The sequence below is a fragment of the Artibeus jamaicensis genome, unplaced genomic scaffold (genome assembly GCF_021234435.1).
Source record: "Artibeus jamaicensis isolate MK-2021 breed Jamaican fruit bat unplaced genomic scaffold, CSHL_Jam_final contig_685, whole genome shotgun sequence".
NCBI classification, from domain to species: Eukaryota; Metazoa; Chordata; class Mammalia; order Chiroptera; family Phyllostomidae; genus Artibeus; species Artibeus jamaicensis.
The window spans coordinates 12,437,134-12,464,649 of NW_026521924.1; the positions used below are offsets into that span (position 1 = coordinate 12,437,134).

A 27,516-nucleotide genomic window follows, 5' to 3' on the forward strand; every position below is an offset into this window, starting at 1 on the left:
CATCATAAAGTCTGGGGATGAAAGAAGTTATGACTTCATGTATTGGAGCAATATGAAGAAAATCAGCATGCCCGACAGCAAATTAGGGAACCACATGAAATGAGAAGTGAGAGGTAGGTAAGGGTGAAAATCAAAAGGCCAATTTCAAGGCTATTACAGGGGCCCAGGAAGATAAGGGTGGTGGTTCTTACACTAATTGCAGAGATCAATGTGAAAAGGAGAATGTGAATGGGTTTGGGGATATTCTAGAGGGAAACTGGCCAGAACTTAATAGACCGAATGTGAGGATAAGAGGAGGGAGAAATCATTTACTGGTGAGGCTGGGAGAAGCAACCACTGAGATCACATGCAAAGCAACAGTGAAGAAGGACACCAGACGGGAGAGAACTGATACAACAGAAAGGGCAGACAGACTACGAGTTCTCAGAGTCGTGTCCACAGAACGCCGGGGGCCCTGAGACCCTTTTAGGGGCCCACCAGGTCACGACTGTTCACAACAATTAATACTAAGTTATCATGTGCCTTATCGTCATGCTGGCATTTACTAATGGCACAAAAGCAATGGTGGGTGAAGCACCAAAGGGTACTAGTCATCACTGTCATTCTTCACCACCAGTTCCTCATAGAAAAAGGAGGAAAAAATGACAATTTCATGTAAGGATATCTCTATTAGATGGTAAAAATTACTAATTTTATTAATAGTGCACATCTTTTTAATATTCTGCATGACAAGACGGGAAGTCTGCATAAAGCACTTCTGCCACCTCACAAAGTACAATGGTCTCAAGGAAAATCACTTCTGCAATTGCTAGAGTTGTGAGCTGACCTTGTTGCTTTTCTTTTAGAACACCGTTTCTCATCTTTACTTGAAAGAACAACTGAAAAATTATGGTTTTTCAGACCTGGATATATGACCGATATTTTCTTGAAAATGAACAAAGTAAGCCTGTCACTTCAAAGAAAACAACTGGCAGTACTTGTTACCAAAGATAAAATAGAAGTTTCAGGCAATAATGAGAACTCTGAAAAGCTGGGATCTGCCAACCAAAGACAACTTTCCAGTATTTAAAACTTCTGATGAGACTGGTGGTGATACTAACTAATGTGATTTTTTAAAGTGATTTTAGAGAGAGAAAGGAAGAGGGGGAAGGCTGGAGGGATGGAGGGAAGGGGACGCTGGGAGAGAGAGAGAGAGAAACACCTATTTTTGTTGCTCCACCTATTTATGCATTCTTTAGTTGATTCTTCTATGTGCCCTGAGCGGGGACTGAACCTGTAAAATTGGAGTATTAGGATGACACTCTAACCAACTGAGCTACCTGACCACGGCCCAGTGTGATATATTTTTTTATATTATATAATGAAATATATCACCATTTGGGAGATCTGCATAATTCAGTGAACCAATATTTTCCAAATGTCCCACATATCATGTTACAAAAACAATGCACCTTTATGCAGGTTAAAGATCCATTCAAAGTACAAGAAAATGAATTAATTTTAATGTAACAAATTCCAAAAGTTCATTCATATTGTTTCTGATTCCACACTACAATTTACTTTTAAGCAATTACCCCTTGTCCAGTTTTGGAATAGTACCAAACACCATCCACAATTATTTCAAAGGGCTATGAAAGCCCCTCCCCTCTTCCTACTACATATTAAGTGAAGCCTAATTTTCTTCACATACTTCTACCAGTAACATACGGTAACAAAGTGAATGCAGAAGAGAATATGACAATCCAACTAACTGCCTTCTACAAATCCAGAGAAGAGATTTATAAAAACGTAAAGCACTGTCGTCATTCTTCTCACTAACCATTTCTAAGTACAGGGTTTCTTTTTTCATAAAATACATCATTTGTGCTAACACATGGGTTTATTATTGTTGCTTTTAAAGTAAATTAAATATTTCTTAGTTTTAATTTTAATATGGTAAACACACACAAAAAATTATTTGGAATTCTGTACATTTAACAGTGTAACAGGGTCCTTAGACCAAAAAGTCTGAGAAACGTTACTTTGTGAGTGTGCTGAAGGCAAGAACAAGAAGGCCCGCAGCCGCGGGGCCACGGGCGCCCAGGGCAGGGGCAGTCCGGGCAACAACGACTGTTCTGACTCCCCCGCCCCCCAGTAAAAAAGGGCACTCAGAAAAAATGACACGATGTTTTAACTGTCTAATGCTTCAAGTAAACCATTCAAAATACTCAACAGTTTTTTAATTAGTACAATTGAAATATACATTTCTGGTGTGTGTAATTCATCTGCAGCTTTAAATCAAACGCAAATTTCTTTGTTAAGTAACAATGAAATTCAGAAAAATAAAATCAAATTTACTTACAAACTAAGAAGTTACCAAACAAGAAAATATTTTAAGTACTTTATGCTACAGACTGATCATTTTACTTATAGGAAAAATAATGTCACACTGAGCTCTATCCTGAAAGAAATTAAATTAAATCGGCCTTTCCTACTTACAGTCCTTCGACGAGCCATGTGCACTTCGTCTTGTATTTGTAATTTCCAGGTCCATCCGTTATAAACCCAGAAGATCCAGTTAGTCTGAAATTTAAAAAACCCATCAAAATATTACATATTAATATTATCTTTCTTCATTCTCAATACAATCCAAGTTAAGCACAGTGAGTATACTAGTGCATACGACTGATACATAAACAGAAGAAAATAACCGGACAGTTACATTCAGATTACACAAATATAGATGAAACAAGTACACACACTTAGGGAGACAAATACACTAAAACTAACACAATGAACAAAAAACATATCTAAATATTTCCAGATAAGATGGGAAAATTGTACTTTGTACCACAAAAATGGACACAAGAACTTACTTATAAATATGAGTTGGTTTTTAAAAATAAGGTCACACAGTAACAGTTACACGTATTTGATACAACAGCACTACAGACAGCATAACTGTGATGGGTGAGCATATCAGATGCCGCAACACACAAGAGATCCATCACAGCCATTGAGGCTGCTGCTTCTGAAGGGGCGATCTCGAACCCTGCATGGACAGTGTGCATCAGCACCTGTCTTGCCACGCTCATGCCAAGCTTGAAGTTCAGCAGTATGTTGAGGTCTTTCCATTAAGACAAGCATATCCTAGTATTTCATTAATATTTTCACTGGTACTAGCGCTAATGTCTGAACCTTCTCAACTGTTCTATTCATTTGCATTTCCCCCTCTGTGAATTTAGATTCTATATTCTTTGACCACTTTGGGACCAAATTGCCTTTTCAAATTAATGTTTAGACGTTCTTTTTATGTTAAGGAGTTGCAGGTTGTATGTTAAATGTACTAAAAATTTATTCACTCAGTTTACTTTTTTTCTTTATACTCTCTGTCTAGTATATTTTGTTACACAGAAATTTTTATTATTTAAGAAGGATGTTGTTTCTTTCCTCATTGCTGTTTCCAGGTCATTTTTCCTCCCCCTTCTATCGACAACATCAGCCTCTCTGAAACACGTGCTCTCTTCTGGATCAGCCTCCCTCACTTTCTCAGACACCTACTGAGATCTCAGTCACTTCTCCTCACCCACTGAAGACGTCAGCAACAAGTTCACGGCCTTCCACTTAACTACATCAACACCCAAGATGTTCCATCCAAAACCCAGACTCTCTACTTCTTAATTTCATCATTAACAATCTTTCCTCCACCCCACTTTAGTTACTCATGCCTCTAGGTCATTACCAGTAACAGCACTGCCATCAAAATCTTCATTTTAGGTGTCCTATGCTCCTGTGCAGACTGCCATCTTCTTGATCTGCAGAACATTTAGCCTTTTTCCTCCTTCCCAGTGAGTCGATATCCCCATGAGGACCTCCAACCCACTAAACTAGCACTTCTCCATGTCCATCCCCTGACACCCACACATTTCACTCTCCAGTTCCCTAGTTAAGATCCTGCGGTCTATCACAATTAACATGCCCCCCAAACCCCTTGACTTCCTTGCCCTTCTCTCCCTCCGCTACACTTAACTGATACAAAAGTCTCTGTGTCTCACTCCCCAACATCTATTCCACCTCCAAAATGTTAGTCTGAGCCAATCATGGTCTCTTGTGTTCTCTGCCAAAAATTAATTAGAAATGTGTATCAGTTAAGATTAGGCTCTTATGCAACTGACAGAAGAATCTACACAGTAATGGCTTAACTGAGAAATTAAGTCCAAAGATAAGCAACCCAGAGCATTTCCATGATCATCAAGAACCTAATATTTTGGGACTGGAGGTGGGAGGGGGGCGTGTGTACGGCAGGGAAAAGTGGAGACAACTGTATTCAAACATCAGTTAAAAAAAGGGGGGGGGACCTAATATTCTTCTGTCTTGTTGCTCTGTCATCCTCTACAGGTGGTTTCCACCTCGTAACCCAAGATGGCTGCTCAAACTCCAGCTGTCTTCCCCACATTCCACCCAGCAGGAACAGGCATATATCCCAAGGTGAACTTGACAATTCAACTTAACCATTATCCAAAAGTTAGACAAATCTAAATACAGAGGCTGAGAAATGAAGCCATTATCTCAGACGACCATGTATCCAATGAAAACCAGGACTTGCTTTACTAGAGGCAGAGAAAGACTATGAAGGGTCATTGTTAGTCTTTGTTACAACATGTAATCTAATACTTAAATGTAGGGGAAGTTGATCAAGGACTGCTGGGAAATATTTTCTGATTCTTAAAGACAGCATGGTAGACAGAGATGTGCCACCTAGATCTCCCCCTCCAGGAAGGACCTGCTCTAGCGGCAGTAGGCAGCACGGCCATCAGATGGCCTGCAGCTGTCGCCTGTTCCTTCAGCAGCTGCCTGCCCAAGGCAGCCCGCACCGGAGCAGACGCAAAGGCTGGGACATCTCAATCCAACGTGAACAACCATGAGGAGCAATCCCTGCTCCAGAGCTCCCCTTGATCAGGCCTGCATTAAAGCTCTTCTTTTGCCCAGTTCTGCTTCCAACCCCTTCCCCTCACAGTTGTGATAACCAACCTGTACCCCAAACTCAATCTCAGCAAACGCATCCAAGAAACCCTCCCTACGACGGACATGCAGAGAGAACATTCTTCTTCTCCCTGTGGACTTTGCTGTAGTTGGATTTTACGGCTGGAAGTACTGCAGCCTGAACACAAAGCCAACACCAAGAACGACCAATTGAAGCAAGGCAAAGGCCCCTGAAGAGCAACACCAGCCAACCAAAGAGACCACCCCAGTTTTATGGGTGATTAAATCTCCCTCTGGTTGCTGCTGGAGAGAAAGAGAGCAAGAACGAACATGGGCGTGCATTTCTTTCATTCCTTCTGTTAGGCTCTCCTACCTCAGAGATTTTATGGCTTCCTATTATGCTTGTTTTGCTCCTAAGAATTTCTGTGGACTTCACATGGATATATTCAGATATTTGCAAAGAAGCAACACTTTTAGAAAAAGAAATAGGTTATTTCTAGGTTATTTTTATTTAAAATGTTTACTGAGCATCATTACACATGTACATTTACATAATACTCTGGTTTCTCTACAGATCGTATAAATCTTTCATCTTTTACATAATTTCACAGGTCATTACCTGTGAAGTAAGTGTCATCACAGGCTTTTTTTGTTGTTGTTGTCAACTAAAGAACATTCTTCCCAGGTACACTCACCTACCTCCAGCCGAGATGAACATTTAACCACTAACAAGCATTCTTAAATATTTTCCTTCATACTCACAAGACCATGAAATTCATCCTTTTTCATGGAGCATAATAATCCAACCTCTGAGATAGCGTTTTTGTCTCTGCCTTTCTCCTACTAACATTGTGTTTTCAGCCGGTTGGCATTCTGCACTTTGCTGCAGTAAACACCCCTATACAAGCGGCTTCACTTGTGCTTCTATTTCTAGGAACAGAATCTTGGGAGGAAGTGGCTGGGCCAAAAGGAATATGAATTTTAATTGTTACCTAGGCTGCCAAATTTATTTTCCAAAAGGCTGTAACAATTCACATTTGCACCTGCAATATGTGAAAATATTCTATTCTCCACATCCCCTCTGTGTATTAGGTGTTGTTTCTATTAAATTTTACCAGTTTTGAAGTTGAAATCCCCTGTGTTCTAGTGAATGAGCAACAAGTGGTTACTGGAAATTTAGAAAGGTTTGAAAGGGGAAGGCCAGGAGTATCAACGTAAAATTTCAGGTCAAGTTTTACAGCATCGTTAGACATATTACTTGTTTTACATGTTTCAATGGTTCTCACTCTTCTGTTTCTCGCATTTTGCCTTCCTGGGGGGGGGGTCACTTGAACACTTTTTAAGATTCTACCTTAATTAATTTATATTGCTTTTATCTTCTGTATAGTTCCCTTGGTGGTTACACCAGGAATCAGACTATACATAGGTGACTCATAATTACTGGTAATGCCATTTCACTCCTTTGAGTGGAGTGTGGAAACCTCACTTCCATTTAAATGCTTTATCTTCCCAATTTTAAATATCATTTTTAGCATCAATGGTTTTATATTTTTTGATTCAATCAACAGATCTGCTAAATCTCAGGAGGAGAAAGAGTCTGGTATTGTACACATCCATATTTCTGCTTTCCCCACCATTCCTTCTTTGCTGGTGCTCTAAGATGCATCCCTTTCTCATTTCTTATCTGTTAAAGAACTTCTGTTAGCCATTCTTTAAGGGTAGACCTGCTGGCAACAAATTCTTTTAGTTTTCCATCATTTGAGAATGTTTTTATTTCCTTTTAATTTTGAGGGACAGTTTTTGCTGGATACAGAATTCCTTTTGTTTCAGCATTTAAAAAATATTGTGCCACTTTCCTGATCCCACGGTTTCAGGGAAGACATCTGTCGTTTGAACTGGGCTTCCCTGTAGGTAAAATAACTTTTATTTGCCTTTAGTTTCTGGGCTCTGTTAAGTTCCACCAACCTATTAGTTTATTCACTCACCGCTACCACATTGTCCTGATTACCTGTAGCTTTACAGCTAAGTCTTGAAGTCGGGTAGTGTCAGTCTCCTGACTTTGTTCTTCACCTTCAGTCTTATGCTGGCTATTCCAGGTTCTGCCTCTTCATACAATCTTCAGGATCAGTTTGTCGATATCCATAAAACAACTTGCTGGAATTATGCTTGGGATTGTGTTTAACTTATAGATCAAAGTGGGGTATCTTGACAATAATGAGTTTTCCTATCCATAAACAGGAAATATCTCTTCTCATTTATTTAGTTCTTTAATTTTAGTCATCAGTTTTGTAGCTTTCCTCATACAGATTTTGTACATGTTTTGTCAGGCCTATACCTAAGTATTTCATTGGGGGGGCTGCTAACATAAATGGTAATGCATTTTTAATTTCAAATTCCACTTCTTCATTGCTTGTATATAGGAAAGCAACTCACTTCTATATATTAACCTTGTATCTGTGCCTTTTAATTTCCACCTGTGGGTTTCTTTTGCCAAATTTGGTAAATTTCCAGCCATGATTTCTTGCAAATAATCTTTCAATCCCACCCAATTTTTCCTTTCCTTAGGGGACTCCAATTAAATGAATGTTAGATCTTTTGTTGCTCAGATCTTTTTTTTCTATTCTGTTTTCTCTCTGTTGTTTATATTGGGTAAATTCTACTGTTCTGTTCTCAAGTTTACTGATTCTACCCTCTGTCATTATCACTCTACTATTAAACTCATTTAGTGAGTTTGTTACAGTATTTTTCAATTTTAAAATTTCCATTTGGTCCTTTGTAATTTCATTACTATTATGGTTCTAAATAATTTTATTTGATTCTCTGTTGAGATTTTGTACTTTTATTTAAGATAATTTTTAATTGATCATGAAGCATTTTTGTGATACTAGCTTTAAAATCCTTGTCAGAAAATTCCAACATCTGATTCTTCTCATGTTGGTATTTGCTGATAGCTTTTTTTTTAAAGATTTTATTCATTTATCTTTAGAGGGGAAGGGAAGGAGAGAGGGAGAAAAAATCAATGTATGGTTGCCTCTCGTGTGTCCCCAGCTGGGAACTGGCCTGCAACCCAGGCATGTACCCTGACTGGGAATTGAACTGCGATCCCTTATTTCACAGGCTCTCACTCGATCCACTGAGCTACACCAGCCAGTGCTGCTGATAGCTTCTTCTGTGATTCAAGTTGCGGTTTCCTTCGTTACTGGCATGACAAGTGATTTTCTACATCTTGAACATTTTTCTACTATGTTATAAGTCACTAACATAGAGCATTCCAGTTTTTTTTTTATTGTAACAGGTAGCCACCCTGTTTAGTTTTAACATGTGGGTCTTGGCCTACTCTTCTGGTCTATTACTCTAATGGCAGGGTAATTTTCAGAGCCTCTGTGGTATTATTTGGCTTGCTTTGTTTATCTGGGTGTCACTGGGCTCCCACTGGTCCTGCTGGTGCTGCTTGAGGGAGTGGAAGAAGTTTCCCCAAGTCAGGCTGCCAAGTTATCTCGTGGTGGGAAAGGGGCGTGAGAGCCCCAGGGTGCCCCCACCCCAGCTTCACAGTGTCTCAGAGAGTGAAAGGCCAAGTCTTGAGCCCTCAGGGACAACGGAGGCTTCCCAGAATGTGCCACTTACTATAGCTGGGTCCCTCCTGCCGGTTCCACCCACCTGCCCCTGGGTCTCTGGGTAGCTTCTCTGAGAAGACTCTCAGGCCCACAGGGCCAAAGACGCTTTCCCGGATAGGACACCTGTCGCTGTGTCCTTTTTGCAGGGGAAAAGGAGAGTGCTTCTTCTTGGCACACATTCAGTGGGGCTCCCACTGATCAGCCCTGACAATGTTGCCAGGCTTGCACAATGTCTTCAGGGGGACTCCCATTTGATTCAGGGGAGGCACGAGCCCACCTGGATGCTAGGCAGGAAGGTCAGAAATACCGGTCTAGGTGGCCTTCTTCTGTTCAGTGTGGGTCTGTAAGATGTCCTATGACTATGCTGTCCTTCCAGTCCCATGATCCCAAACCAGCTTACCCTCTTACAGCCTTTCACCATTCACCAGCCTTTGGTTGTCCTCTGCATCAATCCCAGGGCTTAGAGTGAGACTTAGCAGGGAAAAGTGGGTGTGTGCAATCTCATCTGCACTGGAAATCTCCCTATGAATCTATTTCAATTACCGTTTTCTCTCTAAATTTTAGTCAGTTTTTTTATTTTTACACATCTGGTTATTGTATTGAATGCAGACTAAGTTTTACAAGTATTTATTATGCTACAAATATAATATATAATATATACAATTGATACAAATACATATCACATATTATCACTGAACATAGAAAAACTATACAATTTGAATCAATTGTTGATGGTGTCTTCCTCGAGAGAACATTTACACTTGCTTCTAGCATGCAGTAAATCTCCTTAATCCAAACAAGGATTAAAGGTGATTTGAAGGCTAGGCTTCAGCCTTTACGAGAGCTGATCTATTCTGAGTTCACCCTTAGGCATGGGGTGTAGCCTGTCCTTTAGTGCTCCCAATGAAAAGCCCGGGATGTTTTCGGTCTCCTTCCTTTGCCGGTCATGAACTCCAATTAGACCCCTAACTCGACATGATCACCAAAAACTCTGCTCAGAATCTCAGCTTCTTTGCCACGATTTTCTGCTCAACTTCTTGGCTGCATATTTCAAACTAGCCAATCACTCCATGAGAAAGGCTGTACCAAAAGTTGATTTTACCACCCTGAGCTTTTCTTCGCTCCAAAATGTTGGTTTCTCAAGTCCTTGCTGTTTGCCTTGCTCAATGTCCAAAGACTTCCAAAAGATTAAAAAAAAAAAACTTCCCTGTTTTTCTACTTGTTTTCAGCTGAACCGCTGGCATAGAAAAAGTTATTCTGCCTGCGAATCAGAGGGTCGCTGGTTTGACTCCCAGTCTAAGGCACATGCCTGGGATGCAGGCCAGGTCCCCAGTGTGGGGCACGTGAGAGACAACCACACGCTAATGTTTCTATCCCTCTCTTTCTCCTTCCCTTCCCCTCTCTCTAAAAATAAATAAAATCTTTTAAAAAAGATAAGAAAAGAAAAAGCTATTCTACCATTGATAGAAACAGAGATTTCCCCAGCAGTTTGTTTTGTAGTGTGTGTGTGTGTGTGTGTGTGTGTGTGTGTAGATCCCTTTCTTTGAAAAACAGAGCATACAATACCACTGTTCTGCTCCTTTTTTCACTGAACCATATATTTTCGAGATGACCACACAACATACAGGGTCTGGCAGAAGTGAGGTCTGCTTGAGCGTGGTTGGTACGGTAATAATGTGAGCGTAATAATTTATAGTTTTAACTTGAACATTTCACCTAAAATGTCATATGGTGTGCTGCAGAGAGATATTGTTATGTTACAGAAGTACATGCTTATGATTTTGTAATAAAAGATTTCGGAATAAAGAGGGGCGTTATTTGTGCTGGACCCTGTAGAGTCCCAGTTCCTTTTTACAGCTACTTCATCTACAGTACTCCACTGTGTGGACATACCATATTTTATTTAACCAGTCCTCGGTGCTCTGAGCCTAGACTAACTTGCTACTGAATTTTTTTATAATTTAATTTCACACAGAGATTCAAATGGTCTCACTGTGGTGGCTGGAAAAATAAACTTGCAGGCATTCTGTCTGGCCTCTGCTGTCACAGCTCTAAGCGGAGAAGTTACCAACAGGATCAAGAAACAAAATACACTCACAAGGCCCCCACACAAGCCACTGGTAAAGGGTTCTCAGCGGAGAACACATCAATACCACCCACAGAGCTCTAAAAAACACAAATGACAAGTAATGGAGCCTCGATACACACCAGTCTCTGTGGAACCCCGCATTGCACTGGGACCTTTAAAAGCTCCTCAAATGATTCTAATACATACTTCAAATTGAGAACAAATCTTCCACGAACAATCTTGGAATTTTCTAGGTATTAAAGTAAGTGGCTAAATTTTTGGCAAAAATGCTAAAAATAATTCCAAAGTTTCACCTTTAGTCAGAAAAGTTTAATTCTTATTTCTTAAAATCCAAATGTAATGAAAAAAGTTCATGAAAATTTATTCATACTAATAAGCCCTAAAATGTAACAGCATTTGTCCTATTTTTTAAATAATACATCTATACATCTACAGTATGATAAATAATATAACATTACAAATGAGTGTTGTACACTTTAATGTTTAGGATACCCTACTACACCCATCCATGATGATAATTAAATAAACAGACAATGCACTTCCTCATATTAAAAAAATAATAAATCATCTACCTTCAAGGACTCAATAAAAGGGACAATTCCTTTGCTCAACCAGAGCTGTCCTGGATCCAGTTCTCCATGATCCCCTAGAGGTAATCTCATCCGCACTTCCGGCTTCAACTTCCATCTGTATGCTGATAATGCCCAAGCTGTATTTCCAACACAAAGCTAGACACATATTCCCTATCTCATAAATTGTAGGCATTAATTAAATCCCCTTCTTTACCTCTTGCTTTTTTTCACCATTTTGTCATCATCTACTCTATCTTTCAAACTTTATGAACTCTTCCTTTGCCTCACCCATTTGTTCAGCCTACAGAACCACTCATCTTCTCCCTTCTATCCCCACTGCCACTGTCAATGCCCTAGTTCAAATTCTCCTCATCTAAGCTTGGTCTCCTGTAACAATCAGGGAGCTGGATCAGCCCAGTTCCCTGATCTGGCCAGTTCTCTACAGACCCACCTGTCATCCCCCTCAAAACCTGCTTAGAAACCCTTGCCTTAACACTGCACGAAAGGTCCATCACAATCCAACCCCAGCTCACCCCTCCTGAGCCATCTCCAGCCACTGCTCCCCAGACTGAGCAGCCCACACTGCAGCAGAACTGAATGTCAGTCCCCTCCCTCAACTCACCTGCCCGCAAGTCCCCATGCCTTCGCCCATCCTGACTTCTCTGTCTAAACTACCTTCTCTTCACCCCTCCTCTTGTTTACTGAGTAAATAAACTCCTAACCACCCTTTTGCACCTCAGTTCAAATGTCCTTTGGGACACTGGGAACCATGTCCAGTGATTTTTATACTGAGCTGAATGTTGCCTTTCATGTTCAGACTTATCATATGGTCTGATTATCATGGACACAGAGGAATTATCTCTGCCCACTAGACTATCAAAACTTTTTCAATGATATACTGCATTTACTTCTTTTTCTCCACTGCCTTAAACTTCATAGATGTCGACATAATGTTTGCTGCCTAATAAAGTTCCAGCAAAGTTTCACAGCAATAAAAAGTTTTAAGCTCTTATTACGAACAAAATTTACTACAAAAAACGTCCAGGGTAAATCCCTACAATGTATCTATGACAGTCTGGAGAGAAGAGCATTCCAGAAGCTTATGAACTGGAGGTGGAATCTTTGTTCAAAACACTGAAAATCTATCACCTCAGAAGAAGAGGTGCCTTGTGAATGCCTAGTTTGGTTCAAGAACCATGGGAGTCCAATAATTTATGTAAAGCACCCCCTTAAATAGCCATATAATGATTTTTCTAAACAGCAACAAAAACTCACAGCAGAAAAGGGCAGTGCAACAGCAAAAACTGGAAGTTCCAGAACCAACAAAACTCAAGACTGCAAAGAAACCAGGAGCCAAAAAGTATGGCTCTGACATGAGCTACAGTTGGCTCTGCCCTGTGTGTCCTGTTTCCTCTAGGTTTCCAGACACATCTTTAACAAATAATTTATATTAACCTTATGGGGGAATATCTCTTCCCATCAACTACCACCCACCTGAAATGATAAAACAGCCCCATTCTCCCAGGCTTAAAAGGTGTAACCTTCGTTAGCTTCTTCTTCCATTTTATCTCCTGTGCCAAATGCATGACCAATTTATAATGAAATGACCATCAAAGGCTTCCTTCGATTCATCCCTTCATCTCCATTCCCACTGCTACAGCTATGCTCTACCCCAAGTACAAACAGTTCATAGTAGCCTTACAGCCACAGACTCTGGCTACTGTCACAGCTCCCATGAACTGCCCACAAAATCAACTAAGCACCCCACAGCCAGAACAACATTCCTAAAGGACCTATGTCACTGTGTTCCTACCCTTGTCAAGTGTTTACAATGACTCTGCACAGACTGTGGAATGAAGTTCTGACTCCTGATGATGACATTCTGACTACTAAGAATGTCAATCCTCCCTGTCACCCTGGGAAGCCAGTTCCCATCACTGTTCCCCAACTGCTCCATGCCCATTCTCATCTCCACTGTGCTTTTATTCATACCATGTTCCCCATCTCTTCCTGGAAAGCAAACACGGCCACCCACGCACATTTTCCCGTATCTAGTATATGCTTTCTTGTGTATCCAATAACCAGAATCTCTCCCAAGGCCCTGAATATTCGACCAAAAAAAAAAAAAAAGCACAAAATGGGACTACATTAAACCAAAAACCAACCCTTTGGCACCCAACTCCTTGTAACTACACTCCTTTCAAAAAGTCCATATAAGTATACAGCAATGAAAGGACAGAAGAAGTGATTAGTAAGGATAAAGAAGCTTAAGGAAACTGACATTTCACTCCAACTCCTGCTAGCCCTCTAACACCTTTTATTTGTGTATACCACCTTAAGCTTTTCAGGATTTTTTTATGATTATTTAAGAATAGAAAGACATACACAATCTGGCCCCTACCTATAGAAGGAGGGGAAAAAAAACAGCAGCCAATTCTTAGCTAAATTTTAGTGGTTAAATAGTCAGCATTTGAGGACAGTTTTGAGATAAGGAAAAAAGCATATGTAAGGAAAACACCTGGGTCTTTAGCCTGTGCTGAGGAAACTGGGAACTGAACAGGCTTGGGGTAAAAAGCAAGGATTCCACTTCAGTGTTCAAAGTCCTGGGACTAAGACAAACACCTGAATATGAGGTGCAGACACAGAAGAGGGCTGGGTGCAGATACACAGAGTGTGTCCTGGGGTACTCTGATTTTTAGAGGCCAGAAAAAGACAGAATTTGCAAATGAGCAAACGGTCAAGTACGGGGAGAAAATAGACAAGAAAAAGAAACACGAAGTATACAGATCAGAAGTCAACTGTCAAAATTTATGGGCAGCATGATTATGAACACAGGAAACAGGAGAATCCATACTAACACAAAAATTTAGGAAGATCTCCTAGATAAATCCAATATATGAGAAAACAAATCTGCTTCTGCAACTCTGCCATCACCACGACATCAGACTCAGCTAAGTCTCTGGTCTAAGAAAGATGAGACAGTTGTGATACCCCACCCTACCCCCAGTGAGTCCAGCCAAGTTCCAGCCTAGACCCACACAGGTAGGTTCAGGAGAGATGAGCTGGGCTGCCCAGACAACCACAGATGCTCATGAGCTAAATATTATTTAATGTTATGAAGACAATAGTAACAAAAATGATAACAAAATATTCCATTCCTAGGGTGGTGGCAAGAGCTGGGTGGAAGGGGGACAAAGGAGAAGGAAAATGGAGGACATCTGTAATACTGTCAAGAATTTTTTTTTTAATTTAAATAAAAACAAATTCCATTTCCATGCACCACAGTAATCCATTAGGTTACAGTCATAGGAACAAAATTATGTATGTAGGGGTAAATCCAATAAAAGTATTTCAGACCACTTTGAAAAAAGTTATAAGAATTTACTTAAAGACATTAAAAAAACCTAAGTAAATGGAAATATAAAGCATGTCTGGATGGGGAGACTCTACATCACAAAGATGACAAATTTTCCGGGTGAATCTCTGTACCAAAATTCCAACAAAATATCAACAAGGGCCCTGGACGGTGTGGCTCAGCTGGTTGGAGCATCATGCCATAGACCGAAAGATCGTGGGTTAGATTCCCAGTCAGGGTAAATACTCAGGCTGCAAGTCTGATCCCCAGTCAGGGCACTTATAAGAAGGCAACCAACTGATGTTTCTCTTGTGTCAATGTTCCCCTCTCTTTTTCTCTCTCCCTCCCACTCCTCTTGAAAGCAATGAAAAACCGTCCCCAGATGAGGATAAAAAAATAAACTCAACAAAATTTTTATTGAAATTAGAGAAGCAAAAGGCTAAAAACAACTAAGACAAATTTGATGTCTTACATGACCAAGGTGTATTTGAAATCTGTAAGGGGAAAACATATCATTCTATAAATGGGACTGGGACAACTGCTTATTAAATAAAAATAATTAAATTAGATAATTATAAAAAACTACACATAAAAATAAATTACAGGTAAATAAAAGATCAAAATGTAAAAAAGCAAAAATTTTGAATATTGAGGAAGAAGAGTATCTTTATATCAGTACAGGAAGGAAATTTTTTAATGTAACACAAAAAACACAAGAAATAAAGAACGAGTGATAAACTGACTATATTAAAATTAGAAATTTCAAACTTCTGGACAAATTGGAGGCATACGTAGATGAACTGTACCTCCTCGCACAACCAAAAGAACCACAACAAATTTAAAAACAAAAAAGTAACCAGAACCGCCAGAAAATCGAACTGTGGATTGATTCTGACAACCAAGGAGTTAAACAAGAAACATTCATCCAAACTGGTAGGAGGGGTGGAGAGGACCACAGCAAGGCTGCAACTAGAGGACCAGGAGGGGAAGAGGGCAGCCAGTGGACCAGGGCAGGCAAAGAGGTGGCTGGAGGACCATGCTGTCCACATTTTCATATAGATAAGCTAGGAGGAACAGCTGGGGAGCAAGGCACAGGGTACAATGCAGGGATCCAGTGTGGGGAAATAAAGCCTCAAAATCTCTGACTGAAAAGACCTGTGGGTATTGCAGTAGCGGGAGAAACTCCCAGCCTCACAGGAGAGGTTATCAGAGAGACCCACAGGGTCCTAGAACATACACAAAACCATCCACCTGGGAAGCAGCACCAGAAGGGCCCAATTTGCTTGCGGGTAGTGGAGCAAGTGACTGAAAGCCAGCAGAGAGCCAAGCAAGTAGCAGCACTGTTCCCTCTTGGACCCCTCCCCCACATACAGTGCCACAACACAGCCATGGGCATTGCCCCGCCCTGGTGAACACCTAAGGTTCCGCCCCTTACAACGTAACAGCTGTGCCCAGACAAAGACATATGAAAGGACAGATCAAAGCTCCAAAATAGAACTAGGCAATGAAGTGATAGTCAACTTATCAGATGCAGAGCTCAAAACACTGGTGCTCAGGATGCTCACAGAAATGGTTGAGTATGGTCACAAAATAGAGGAAGAAATGATGGCTACATGCACAGCAAAATCAAGGAAAATGTACAGGGAACCAACTGTGAAGGGAAGGAAACTTAGACTCAAATTAACAATTTGGATCAGAAGGAAGAAATAAACATTCAACAGGAACAGAATGAAGAAACAAGAATTCAAAAAAATGAGGAGAGGCTTAGGAACCTCCAGGACAACTTTAAATGTTCCAACATCCAAATCACAGGGGTGCCAGAAGGAGAAGAGGAAGAGCAAGAAATTGAAAATTTATTTGAACAAATAATGAAGGAGAACTTCCCTCCTGGCAAAGGAAATAGACTTCCCAGGAAGTCCAGGAAGCTCAGAGAGTCCCCAAAAAAGTTGGGCCCGAGGAAACACACACCAAGGCACATCATAATTACATTATCCAAGATTAAAGATAAGAAAAGAATCGGAAAGTCAGCAAAAAAAAGGGGACAGTTACCTACAAAGGAGCTCCCATCAGACTATCAGCTGATTTCTCAAAAGAAACCTTGCAGGCAAGAAGGGGCTGGAAAGAGCTATTCCAAATCAGGAAAGGCAAGGACCTACATCCACGATTAATCTACCCAGCAAAGCTATCATTCAGAATGGAAGGGCAGATAAAGTGCTTCCCAGATAAGGTAAAGTTCAAGGAGTTCATCATCACTAACCCATTATTATATGAAATGTTTAAGGGACTTATCTAAGCAAAAGAAGAAGATAAAAAATATGAACAGTAGAATGACAACAAACTTACAACTATGAACAACTGAACCTAAAAAACGAGAACAAAAACAAACTAAACAAACAACTAGAACAGAAACAGAATCACAGAAATGGAGATCATTTGGAGGGTTATCAGTGGGGAGAAGTGAGGGGAGAATGTGCAAAAAGGTACAGGGAATAAGAAGCACAAAAGGCAGGTACAAAATAGACAGGGGAGGTTAAGAACTGTATGGGAAATGGAGAAACCAAAGAATTTATATGTATGACCCATGGACATGAACTAAGGTGGGGGGAATGCTGGTAGGAGAGCAGGGGCAGGCAGAGGGGAATAAAGGTGAGGAAAAACATGAGACAACTCTAATAGCATAATCAATAAAATATATTTAAAAAAAGAAACTGGAATAGAGAGATTAGAACAAAAAGAGTTACATGGTTTGGGGAAAAAATAACAAAGAGGCAATGTTCCCTCCTAATCATGTATCTGGTAGCGCATTAAAGCAACATATCTTATCATTGGAAGCTTCACCCTGATCAGTTAGTGAAGGTAAGTGCGTACAAGGTTTTTCCCCTGTATCATTACTATTTTCCCCTTTCCATATTCTAGTATTTGGATAAGAGTCACTAAACCCAGGGTATACTCAAGGGAAGCAGTAAAGAGAAATTAAGCTCCACATCCTGGAAGGTGGAGCATCTACTTATATTGTCCAGAATTCTTCTGTAAGATTTGCCCCTTCTCATCCTCTACTTATTTACCCAATCATTTATAGGTACAATTTTTAAATTGTGAAATAAAAATTTAAAAGCCATTCACTAGATCACTGCTGACTATATAATCCCAAAATTAATCCAGTATATACAAAGAATGCCTACAAATCTATACAAGAGAACAAACCACCTAATAGACAAATGAGCAAAAGCAAGAAAAAAGCAATTCAAATAAATGTAACATACAGAGCAGTGGACAGAATTCATAATCCAAGAAAAAAATCATATGAGTGAATTAGAATAAAAATTAAAATTTAAGCCAAAAAAAGAAACAACACAAAGAAGATCATATACATCTTTTTTTTTTTTTAATGAATGAAAATGGTATCAAACTACTATGGAATTTGCATTCCATTTAATTAATTTTTTAAAAGATTGTATTTGTTTTTAGAGAGAGAGGAAGGGAGGGAGACAGAAAGGGAGAGAACCATCGACGTGAGAAAGAAACACTGAGAGGTTGCCTCTCTCATGGGCCCCGACCTGGGACCAAACCTGCAACCCAGGCACGTGCCTTGACCGGAACTGAACCACCGACCTTTCAACTTCATGGGACAACACCCGACCAACTGAGCCACACCGGTCAGGGCCTGCTCAATAAATTTTTAAAAGTAATATAACGGGTCCTTTTCAGTAACTCTGTACTATTTCAGAACTGATAGTCTTTGCAACTATATAAATCATTTTTAATGGTATAAGTTAACTGCATGTCAACCTAAAAGTATGCAAGGAAGTCAACAGAATTTTTAAATTATTTTGGAGGTGCCTGTCCAAAAGTTTAAAAATCACTATCCTAGAGGAAAATCATGCACGCATACACCAGGAGCTGTGTAAAGTGTTAATGGTAGCACTGTGTATAATGGCACAAACTGGAAAAATCTAAATGTCCAACAGCAGGACGATGAACGAGTAATGGGTGTTCTGTAATGAACACAGCTAGAATCAACTAGAACTGCATTTATGAACACAAATCTCAGAAATACTTAACAATTTGTTGTTTTCAGGTAAGAAAAGCATGTTTACTTTTTGTGAAGTATGAAAACCATGACCCTGTTTTTGGAAACAGGACTGGATGTGCACGTGTGGGTGTGGGTCTGCAGCAGAGGTAGAAACCTGCGTGCAAGCGAGATGACACACGTCGACTCCACACCAGTTACCTGTGGGGAGCGAGTAGCAGGGCTAGGAAGGGGTAGTGGAGAATCCGGTTGATATCTGCAATATTTTATATTTCATAAGTTATATTAATATTATTATGGAGTAACAATATTACTATGAGGGAAATTCAGCAAGGCCAAGTTGTAGGTTCAAAGCTGTTTGTTTTATTACTCTTTGTACTTCTTCCATCGGCTTGAGATACTTCATATTAAAAGAAAGTTAAAATCAGCCCAGAGAGACTGAACCAGCACCAAACATACAGTTACTTTAAAGCAACCAGTTACTTGGTCAAGGTTGTTCACTGTTGCTCAACCAGTAGTTCAAATAATGTTCCAATTAAAAGACAGTAATGGCATCTATTAAAAGAGAACTATAAGACATGATGTTTAAGTACGAGTTATGGAAGGGCATAAAATTAATCCGTACCTACAAATATGCCTCAAGATCAATTTGCCAAACCTTCTGATCAAAATCCTCGTATAGATTTGCAAAACATCTTTTTCACTTCAAAAACCAATGTTAAAAGAGGGAAATTGACAATTATAGCCAGTTTGGCCTTTTCAGTTTTGAAAAAAACCATTCACACAAGAAACAAGCTATTGTGGAGAAATGCTTACAAATAGCTGAAATGACTATTATTTTATCACCTAGAAACAAAATACAGAAAATTCTAAGAAATAATTTTTAAAGCACAAACCTATGAAATATCAATCATTAGGAGAAGAAAGCTGTCTATTTCTATAGTACAAAGCAAAGTCAAATTTGATCTCTATGTTAATGTACACTTGATCCCAAAATTAAATGTCATTTTTATTTGTGTATAAATCATGCTTTTCCTTACACATTAACTTAAAACACATTAAACATGTAGCATATGTTAAACAGAGAAAAGGTCAAATTTTTTACATTGTGAATATCATTATGAATTACATTTAAAATGTACATTATAATATTAAGAAATTACTTTTTACTTTATTAAAAGCATTTATCAAAGCCAGGATACATTTTTTAAGGTTATCTTTTAATTCCTAAGAGCGTCCAGTACAATATACATGTTTCTGAAAGGATCTGTGAATCAAAAATACCGTGAAGAGAGGTGAAGAGAGGTTGACCTGTGTCAACAGCATCTGATAAAACTTCCACCTCTAATGGTTATAAGTTTATTAACAAATAAATTTAAAATTCTTAATTAGAATGCAAAAAGGACCAAGTGGGCCCTGGCTGGTGTAGCTTAGTGGACTGAGCTCGAGTCTGCAAACCAAAGGATTGCAGTTCGATTCACAGTCAGGGCACATGCCTGGGTTGCAGGCCAAGTCCCAGCAGGGAACCCACTAGAGGCAACCACACACTGATATTTCTCTCCTTCTCTCCTTCCCTTCCCCTCTAAAGACAAATAAAATCTTTAAAAATAAATAAAATAAAATAGATTTTTTTTAAAAAAGGACCAAGAGGAATTAATTTAAAAATTAATGTTAATGTTAAATTCTAAAAGAATACACTCAGCGATGGCATATTCAACCGTGACTAAAATTAACCTCCTCAAGTGAAAGATAGATTCTAGGTGAGTAAACATGTACATAAACAGCCAGAGTTAAAATTCTCTCCAAATGTAACTTGAAAAAACTGAAAACTTAAAGAATTAAAAAGTGAAAGGACAAAAATCAAAGCAGGGTCTCAAGTGCTAAAAGCAAAGTAGTTAAAGGGATATGATGTCAATAAAACAAGGAGAAGGGAAAAAAGCAAGGTAAATATCAGAAAGCCACCTCAGGAGAAAACATTAGAAAAAGACTGGTAATACAGGGCTAGATTGAAAGAATCGGGTAAAAAGCAAAAATGGGAAAAAGTAACAAACTAAAGGCTTAGATTAGTATATAATATAGGGTGAGTGTCGCTTTTGCCATAATGCCTTTGGGAAATCACAGAAAATGGTGAAGAACAGAAGTGGAAAACAAATTTCATAATAGGTTAGTGGCTGATAAATTTTCAGATACAATTACTTTGAAAAGTACAACTATAGTTTCATTTCAGTTTTAGAAACAAGACTTTGTGAAAGAGAAAAACCAATATAATAACTTCAGTTCAACCACAGTTCCAGGTAAACACTTCTACATTTAATCCTTAAGATAAAGATAACCTACAAATTTATTAAATCAGTTAGTTATATTTAGAACAAAACTGTTTAGATCATAAACACACTCTGCTTTTCTTTTACATATTTCTCTGTTGTCTATATCATAGTAAGTAAGAAACTATTTGCCTATCTCAGGAATCTTTTACAGAGGTAAAGTATAAATGTCAGATATCTGCTTTTGAATATATCACAACTCTTACAATTAAGACATTCATGCTCATCTTTCTTTTTACTCAACAACCATATTTTTACCTTTTCAAATAAGAAAATTCTATCTTCAAGGAGTCAGCCAAAAACATTAATTTAAATGTCAATTATATAAGTATTCTACATACAGTTAAGTTTGTACTCAACATAGCATAATTTCACTCAATAAACACATATTTGTTTGCTTCCTCCCATAATCCCCCCTATTCCCTCATTACAACACTAAGAGATGAGTAATGCAATTCAGTGACTTGGCTCTACTAGACTGACACTCAACCCTGGACAGCGCCCACTGTAGTAACCTCAAAGAGCCAGTTCCATCTAGTGGGTCCCTCACAACTCCGTGTAATGACAGTAAATTCCTGATGAACTGGGCCCCGCACTTTATTACTTGATTTAATAGTATCCGGACCATTCCCAATTTTTATCATCAACACTTAGTATTCACTAAATGGCAGGTTCTAAGAATACACAGAGATGTTACTGTTCTCACTTGCCCAGCACCGGCCCACTTTCTGTAACACTGCATGTGTTTTCCTTTCTCCTTCTTTGTCCCCTTTCTCAGTTCACGCCATCTAATGGAGCTGGACCTCATCGCCCACCCCGGAACAGGTACTCAGCTCAGGAGGATGCTAAGCAAGTTCGATTTAGCTTCTGGAGGCACTACATGAAGACAGCCTTCCTGAGAGTGAGGCTAGTAAAGAACAGAGCAAACAAAGACATGGAGGAATGGACACCAACGGGCTCCCTGGATCCAGTTATGCATGAAGCCGCAATAGCCCACTGACCTTTCTGTCACACAAACCAGTAACTCTCTCCCATCTTTTTCTCTTAGGCTTGTATGAGTCGGGTGTCTGTCACTAAAAGAATTTTGATAGAAATCATATCCAATACGACTTATAAATAAAGTAACGATTGATGAGCCCTCAGACGTGAAACTGGCGAAACAGGGCTGGGGTACAGGGCAGTAAGAACGGTCTCATCTCCGCTGGTAGCTGGCAATCCCAGTTAAGCAGTAACAAAGAAATAAGCTAAAAAGTACTGCCTATGGTAACGTGGGGTTCAGATCATATATGCACATCAAAATTGGAACACTGGGAGACTTTATAGAAAAAGATCAGGAATTTAGACCACATCATCAATGCCAAGAGCACTGGGCCCACACTCCTTGGTATGGAATAAAAAGACTTTCATGATCTGGCCCTACATCCCTCTGTATGTTATGAATTATTCCATATTGTAAAGGACAGAAAATCTAATACTAACTGGCATAAGAAATGTAATACTGCCCTGGCTGGTGCGGCTTAGTGGACTGAGCACCAGCCTGTGAGTCGAGAGGTGGCTGGTTCAATTCCCAGTCAGGGCACATGCCTGGGTTGCAGGCTGGTTCCCTGCAGGCCAGTTCCCAGCAGGGGACGCACAAAAGGCAACCATACACTGATGTTTCTCTCCCTCTCTCCTTCCCCCCCTTCCCCTCTAAAGATAAATAAATAATAAAGTATTAAAAAAATAAAAATAAAAGTAAATAAATAAAACTTAAAAGAAAAATGTAGTACCTCACAAAACTGAAAAGTACAACAGCTTTAGGCAAGGCTTGATCCAGAGATTCAGAAAGTCATCGGGTCTCCATTTCTCTGCCATCCTCCCTCCTCTAGGAGCTGCTCTGACCTCAGGTGGGCTCCTGCTACAACAGAAATGCTACAAGCTATAACAGTTCTAAGTTTTATATCCTCACTACACAGAATGCAGATGACAAAGCATCTGCTTCATAAACACCCACAGAGGACAGAGGTCTCCAGCAAGTTCTGCGATTCACTCTGAGTCAGCTTAGGTCACATGCTTACCTCAAACCAATCACTGCAGCCAGAGACTGGAATGACCTGATGACTTAGCCTAGGTCAAGGATGCGTCCTGAAGCTGGAGGTTGTTAGGAAGGGCAGAGGGAAGGCCATTATCATCTTCCAACGCATCCCTCACAAGTTATACTCTAACAACCACCTACATTCAATGCTCTAAGTGTTGTGGTTTAAATTGTGAACGCCAAAAAGATATTGTGAAGTCCTAACCCCCAGTACCTGTGAACGGACTTTATGTGGAAACAGGGTCTTTGCAGATATACTCAACTCAAGATGTACTCAAGTTACACATCCAACATGACTGGCTTCCTTATAAGAAAAGAACAGTCACATGGGGAGAGTGTCATGTAAGACTGAAATGATGAACCCACAAGCCAGGGAATGCCCAGAATTGCTGGCAATTCCAGAAACTAAGAGAAAGGCAAGGAACAGATTCTCCCTCAGGTCCTCGGAGAGAGCGTGGCCCCTCCAACACCTTCATTTCAGACTCCGGACCTCCAGAGCTATTAGAGATGACATTTCTGTTGTTTTAACCCCCCCGGTGTGTGGCACTTTGTTACTGTGTAGTAGGAAACTAATACATGGAATGCGTGTGATGGTCCACAGTTCTCTGTCTTTGCACAATGGAAAGCCCTTCTCCCGCACTGTCGTGACTCACTATTCACACCAGACTCCTCAGATCTGTCAAAATGCTCTCCTCGCTGTGACACTTTCCAGCAGAGCCCCCCAAGGTTAGTCTCTCCGCCTCATATTGATCCAGCACCACGTGTTGCCTGTGTTTTTATTATTAAATTCTAATCGCCTGCACATGCAGCTGTCTTCTCAGAACTATGAGCCCCGCAATCCGAAAGCAGGGCCTGATCCTTACCCACCTTCTTATCCTCAAGGTATGCACTGTACCTAATACATAATAATCATTCATTCAGAAGCGTTCCATGAGTTGAATGGGTTGATACCTCATCTCAGAAGAAGATAACAAGTATGATTTTGGAAAATTTGCTATTACAGATTATAGAGAATTAAAGATGAAATTGAAGGGGTAGAATCTAGGTAAGTGGAGAAGAATGTGGAGGCAGGGAGGAGGGAGGGTGCTAAATTTAGCAAATACTCAGAAAAAATGTAAGGCAGAAGGATTCGGTTAGGGAAAAAGAACGTGCATAAAGCAGAGGGAGCCTTCCGCTGACAGTCATTTTACAGGTAGCAATGGGAGGGAGAAAACGGTGTCTGAGCAAGACAGTGACACAGGTTTTCAGGGGATTATATGACAGAGTGTGGAATGGACTCTGGAGATGCAAGATACCAGTCAGGGTGCAACACAGGCAGGCTGGCAACGAGGTGAAGGACCAGGTATGCTAGAACGGCAGCAGGAGAAACAGAGAGGAACAAACTTCTACGACTTTAGGAAAGAGAGACTAAATAGAAAGAACGGGCTACTCCTAAATTTTGACCTTTGGTTATCTAAAGTCAGATTTGCTACTGAAATAAGGCAGTACAAAAGAGTATTTTTCAATGCAGGTAAGAAGTTTGGTCTTAGACATGGCTCATTCTGACGTGACGGTAAAACATCCCAGTAAAGAAGCCCAACAAAGAATAGAAAATAAGACAGTGAAGTTTAGGAGAAACAGGACAAAAGACATATGGCAGTCATATAGGCAAAAATGACCTTTTTTTGGCAGTTTTACAACTGTATTTGACAATCAGTAGTTAGTTCTCAACCACATTAACTATTTGTAGATTATTGAAAGTGGCATCAGGTACATAGGTAACCAACGTATAGAGCGTGTTTGGTGAATCTTCATCCTCATGACATTTTCTAGACAACTGCACCTGGGTATGGTAAGACACTTCCTTATTCCTGTGGCCCAAACAGCTTAGTTGGGCCTGATGTCAATGTGTACATCTAAAGTTCCCATCTCCTTCACAGCAAATTTCTGGATCTCTTTAAGTGCCAGAAGAGCATGCTTCTTGAAACCCACTCCATGGATGCCCTTGTTGAACGTGTATTCTCTGGTCCCTACCTCGTTAATGGCAGAACAGCCCTTCTTCTCAGCATCCTTCTTTGCAAGAGCCATTCTGCCAAGCTTAGGTTGGAAATGAAGCTCAGAGTGTTCCCCAGAGGATTTAGGTCAGCCCTTCCAAAAAACATTCATAACGGGTGACCGGACGGACTCAGATAGTATGAGAGGCCAAATGGTACCATGGAAAACGTGGATTTGGGAATTAGACAAGGCCTGAGCTTAGACCACAATTGTTTATGAGTTATGTGACCTTGAGCAAGTAATTTAACATCTCCCAGGTTGAGTCTACCCAGCTATGAAATAGGAATACCTTCACTCTAAAGATTAAAAAGGGTAATTCCTAAAAGGCACTTGACACAATACCTGGTAAAATTGGAATAAATGCTAGGAAAATGGTGGCAGCTGTTGCTGTAACTATTACTACTGGTACTACGTATGCCGGGCACAAAACGGATGCTCTGTAAATGCTTACGTCTTCCTTTTTCTTCTGTAGAAGGCAACTCAACATCATGGGTAACTATAAAGCCCCAATTCAATAAGTTACTCTATTCTATTCTCCCAAAGTTTTGTATAGCAGAAACTTAAAAGAACTAAATACATATTAATTTCATAAAGGGCTTAATATCTCCATTCTCTAACTTGATGGGATATATTTAACCTCCAAAGAAAATTTTCAATGGCGATATGACAAGTTGAAAAAAAGATCAATGAATTATGAAGGTTCATATAAAAACGAATGAAAGTGTTTGTGCTTTAGAAATCATCCACCGAAGACTCGATTGTTATTTTTATGACAATGGCACCATTAACTCCGTCCTCTGCAATTAATCATTTTTGTAGTTATCTGTCATTTGGGGAAAAGACACGTGATTTTCTAACTACAACCACACAAAAATCCCAATTGTATAAAACACCCTCAGAGTTATCCTGAAAATTAAGTGGCACAGTGTGTATGAAAATGCCTGACAGGTCCTGGCATAGAGAGAGCATGCACTCAGTGATAACCCCTGTGAAATCTAATCCTCTATTATCCTATGTTCCTTGTAATTAATAATAGAGACCTTATAACAGCAATTATAACACAGGATTTATGGAACTAAAGTGCAATAAAAAGCACACTGACTTGATGCCAGTCCAAGCCAGAAAGGCGTTCATTTTAAAGTCTCTCTGTTTAATAACAAGGTTGGTGTCATATACACTACTATAATCAAAATCAGCACTTCACTCTTCCCCTTTAAAAAAAATCCTTCAACTACAATTTTTTATTATTTTTTAATCCTCACCCAAGGACATTTTTTCTTTGCTTTTAGAAAGAGAGGAAGGGAGAGAGAACATCAGTGCAAGAGAAAACATCAGTGCGAGAGAGTAAGCATCAACTGGTTGCCTGCCATACACGTCTGCTCCAGGGATTGCAGGTATCCAAACTGAGGATCAAACAGGCAACCCAGATTATGTGCCCTGACCGGGTATTGAACCCACAACCTTTCTGTTACAGGATGACACTCCAACCAACTGAGCCACACTGGCCAGGGCTAAAATTTTCATTCAAGTTTTTTTAAAAAGTCAGAGACATAAGTTCCTCTTCCTTTCATTTTTTAAAACGCAAATTCCAGAAGCCTACAAAATATAATGGAATTATCAGGACTACAGTCAAAGGAAAGGACAGGGATACAGCTCAAAGCAGCTCAAACAGTACCCTCAAAAACCAGGGGACCTCCTTCACTCAAATGTGACACCATCCGAGACAGCCACTGTCAGGGCTGCCTGTTCCCATACCTAGTGATTCTTCTCCAACCCTCCTAATCGGCTGTGTGAACACTCAGACCTGCTCCCGCTCCCGGGCAGTCTCCTTCATATACAGCTAACACCAGTGCTGACACCTGTCCTGCCAGGTGGATACCCTGAAGGCACCGCAATCTCAGTGTGTGCAAAATTACACATCTCAGATCCGTTCCTTCTGTGTCCCTGTGTGTCTTATTGATATCACTGTCTTCTCAACTGCCCAAGATAGAATCTAGTTTTCTTTCCCTCACCATCCCCCTTCTCTCTTCCCAAAAACAAATCAGTCTCAAAAACAGATGTGTCACTTACCTCTACAATACCACTTAGGACCTACCCCATATCCCATCTCAAGTTCCAGTTACTGCTGTCCTGACCCACACCAACAGTTCCCACCTAGCTGCCCACCATCTCTCATGCTGTAAGTGAATTCCCCCACTCTGAATATTCCAGACAGACTGATCTTGCTATGCTTGTCCCTCCTCACACTGAGTCTATGAGACCTCCACAGGCTCATGGTAAGTCCCTCACTACCTCCCATGGCATGCCAGATTTTTAGAACCTGGAAGAACTTTCCTCTGACCCAACCATCTATTCACTTGATCTTGGAAGCTCCTCAAATTCAAAACGCTCTGGCCTAACCCTCAAGGCCATTCCTACTCTGGCTCCAATGGAAAAAGCCTGTAATGTCACTCAAACAAGAG

The 27,516-nt window shown here is 40.0% G+C and overlaps 1 protein-coding gene and 1 pseudogene across 3 annotated transcripts in view; both read right to left on the reverse strand.

The window, feature by feature from the left end:
- Positions 1 to 27,516, reverse strand: part of ATRN (attractin) — a 156,938-nt gene that overhangs the window by 126,947 nt on the left and 2,475 nt on the right. For 2 of the 3 annotated variants that reach the window (XM_053671406.1, XM_037147756.2), the window contains exon 2: positions 2,479 to 2,562. In XM_053671406.1, coding sequence (XP_053527381.1) covers positions 2,479 to 2,562 — 84 coding nt within the window. Of the gene's footprint in view, positions 1 to 2,478; positions 2,563 to 22,715; positions 22,835 to 27,516 lie in introns of those variants that run through there. The other variant, XM_053671407.1, reaches the window with a different exon arrangement.
- On the reverse strand, positions 23,984 to 25,448 carry LOC119051153 (60S ribosomal protein L31-like; annotated as a pseudogene).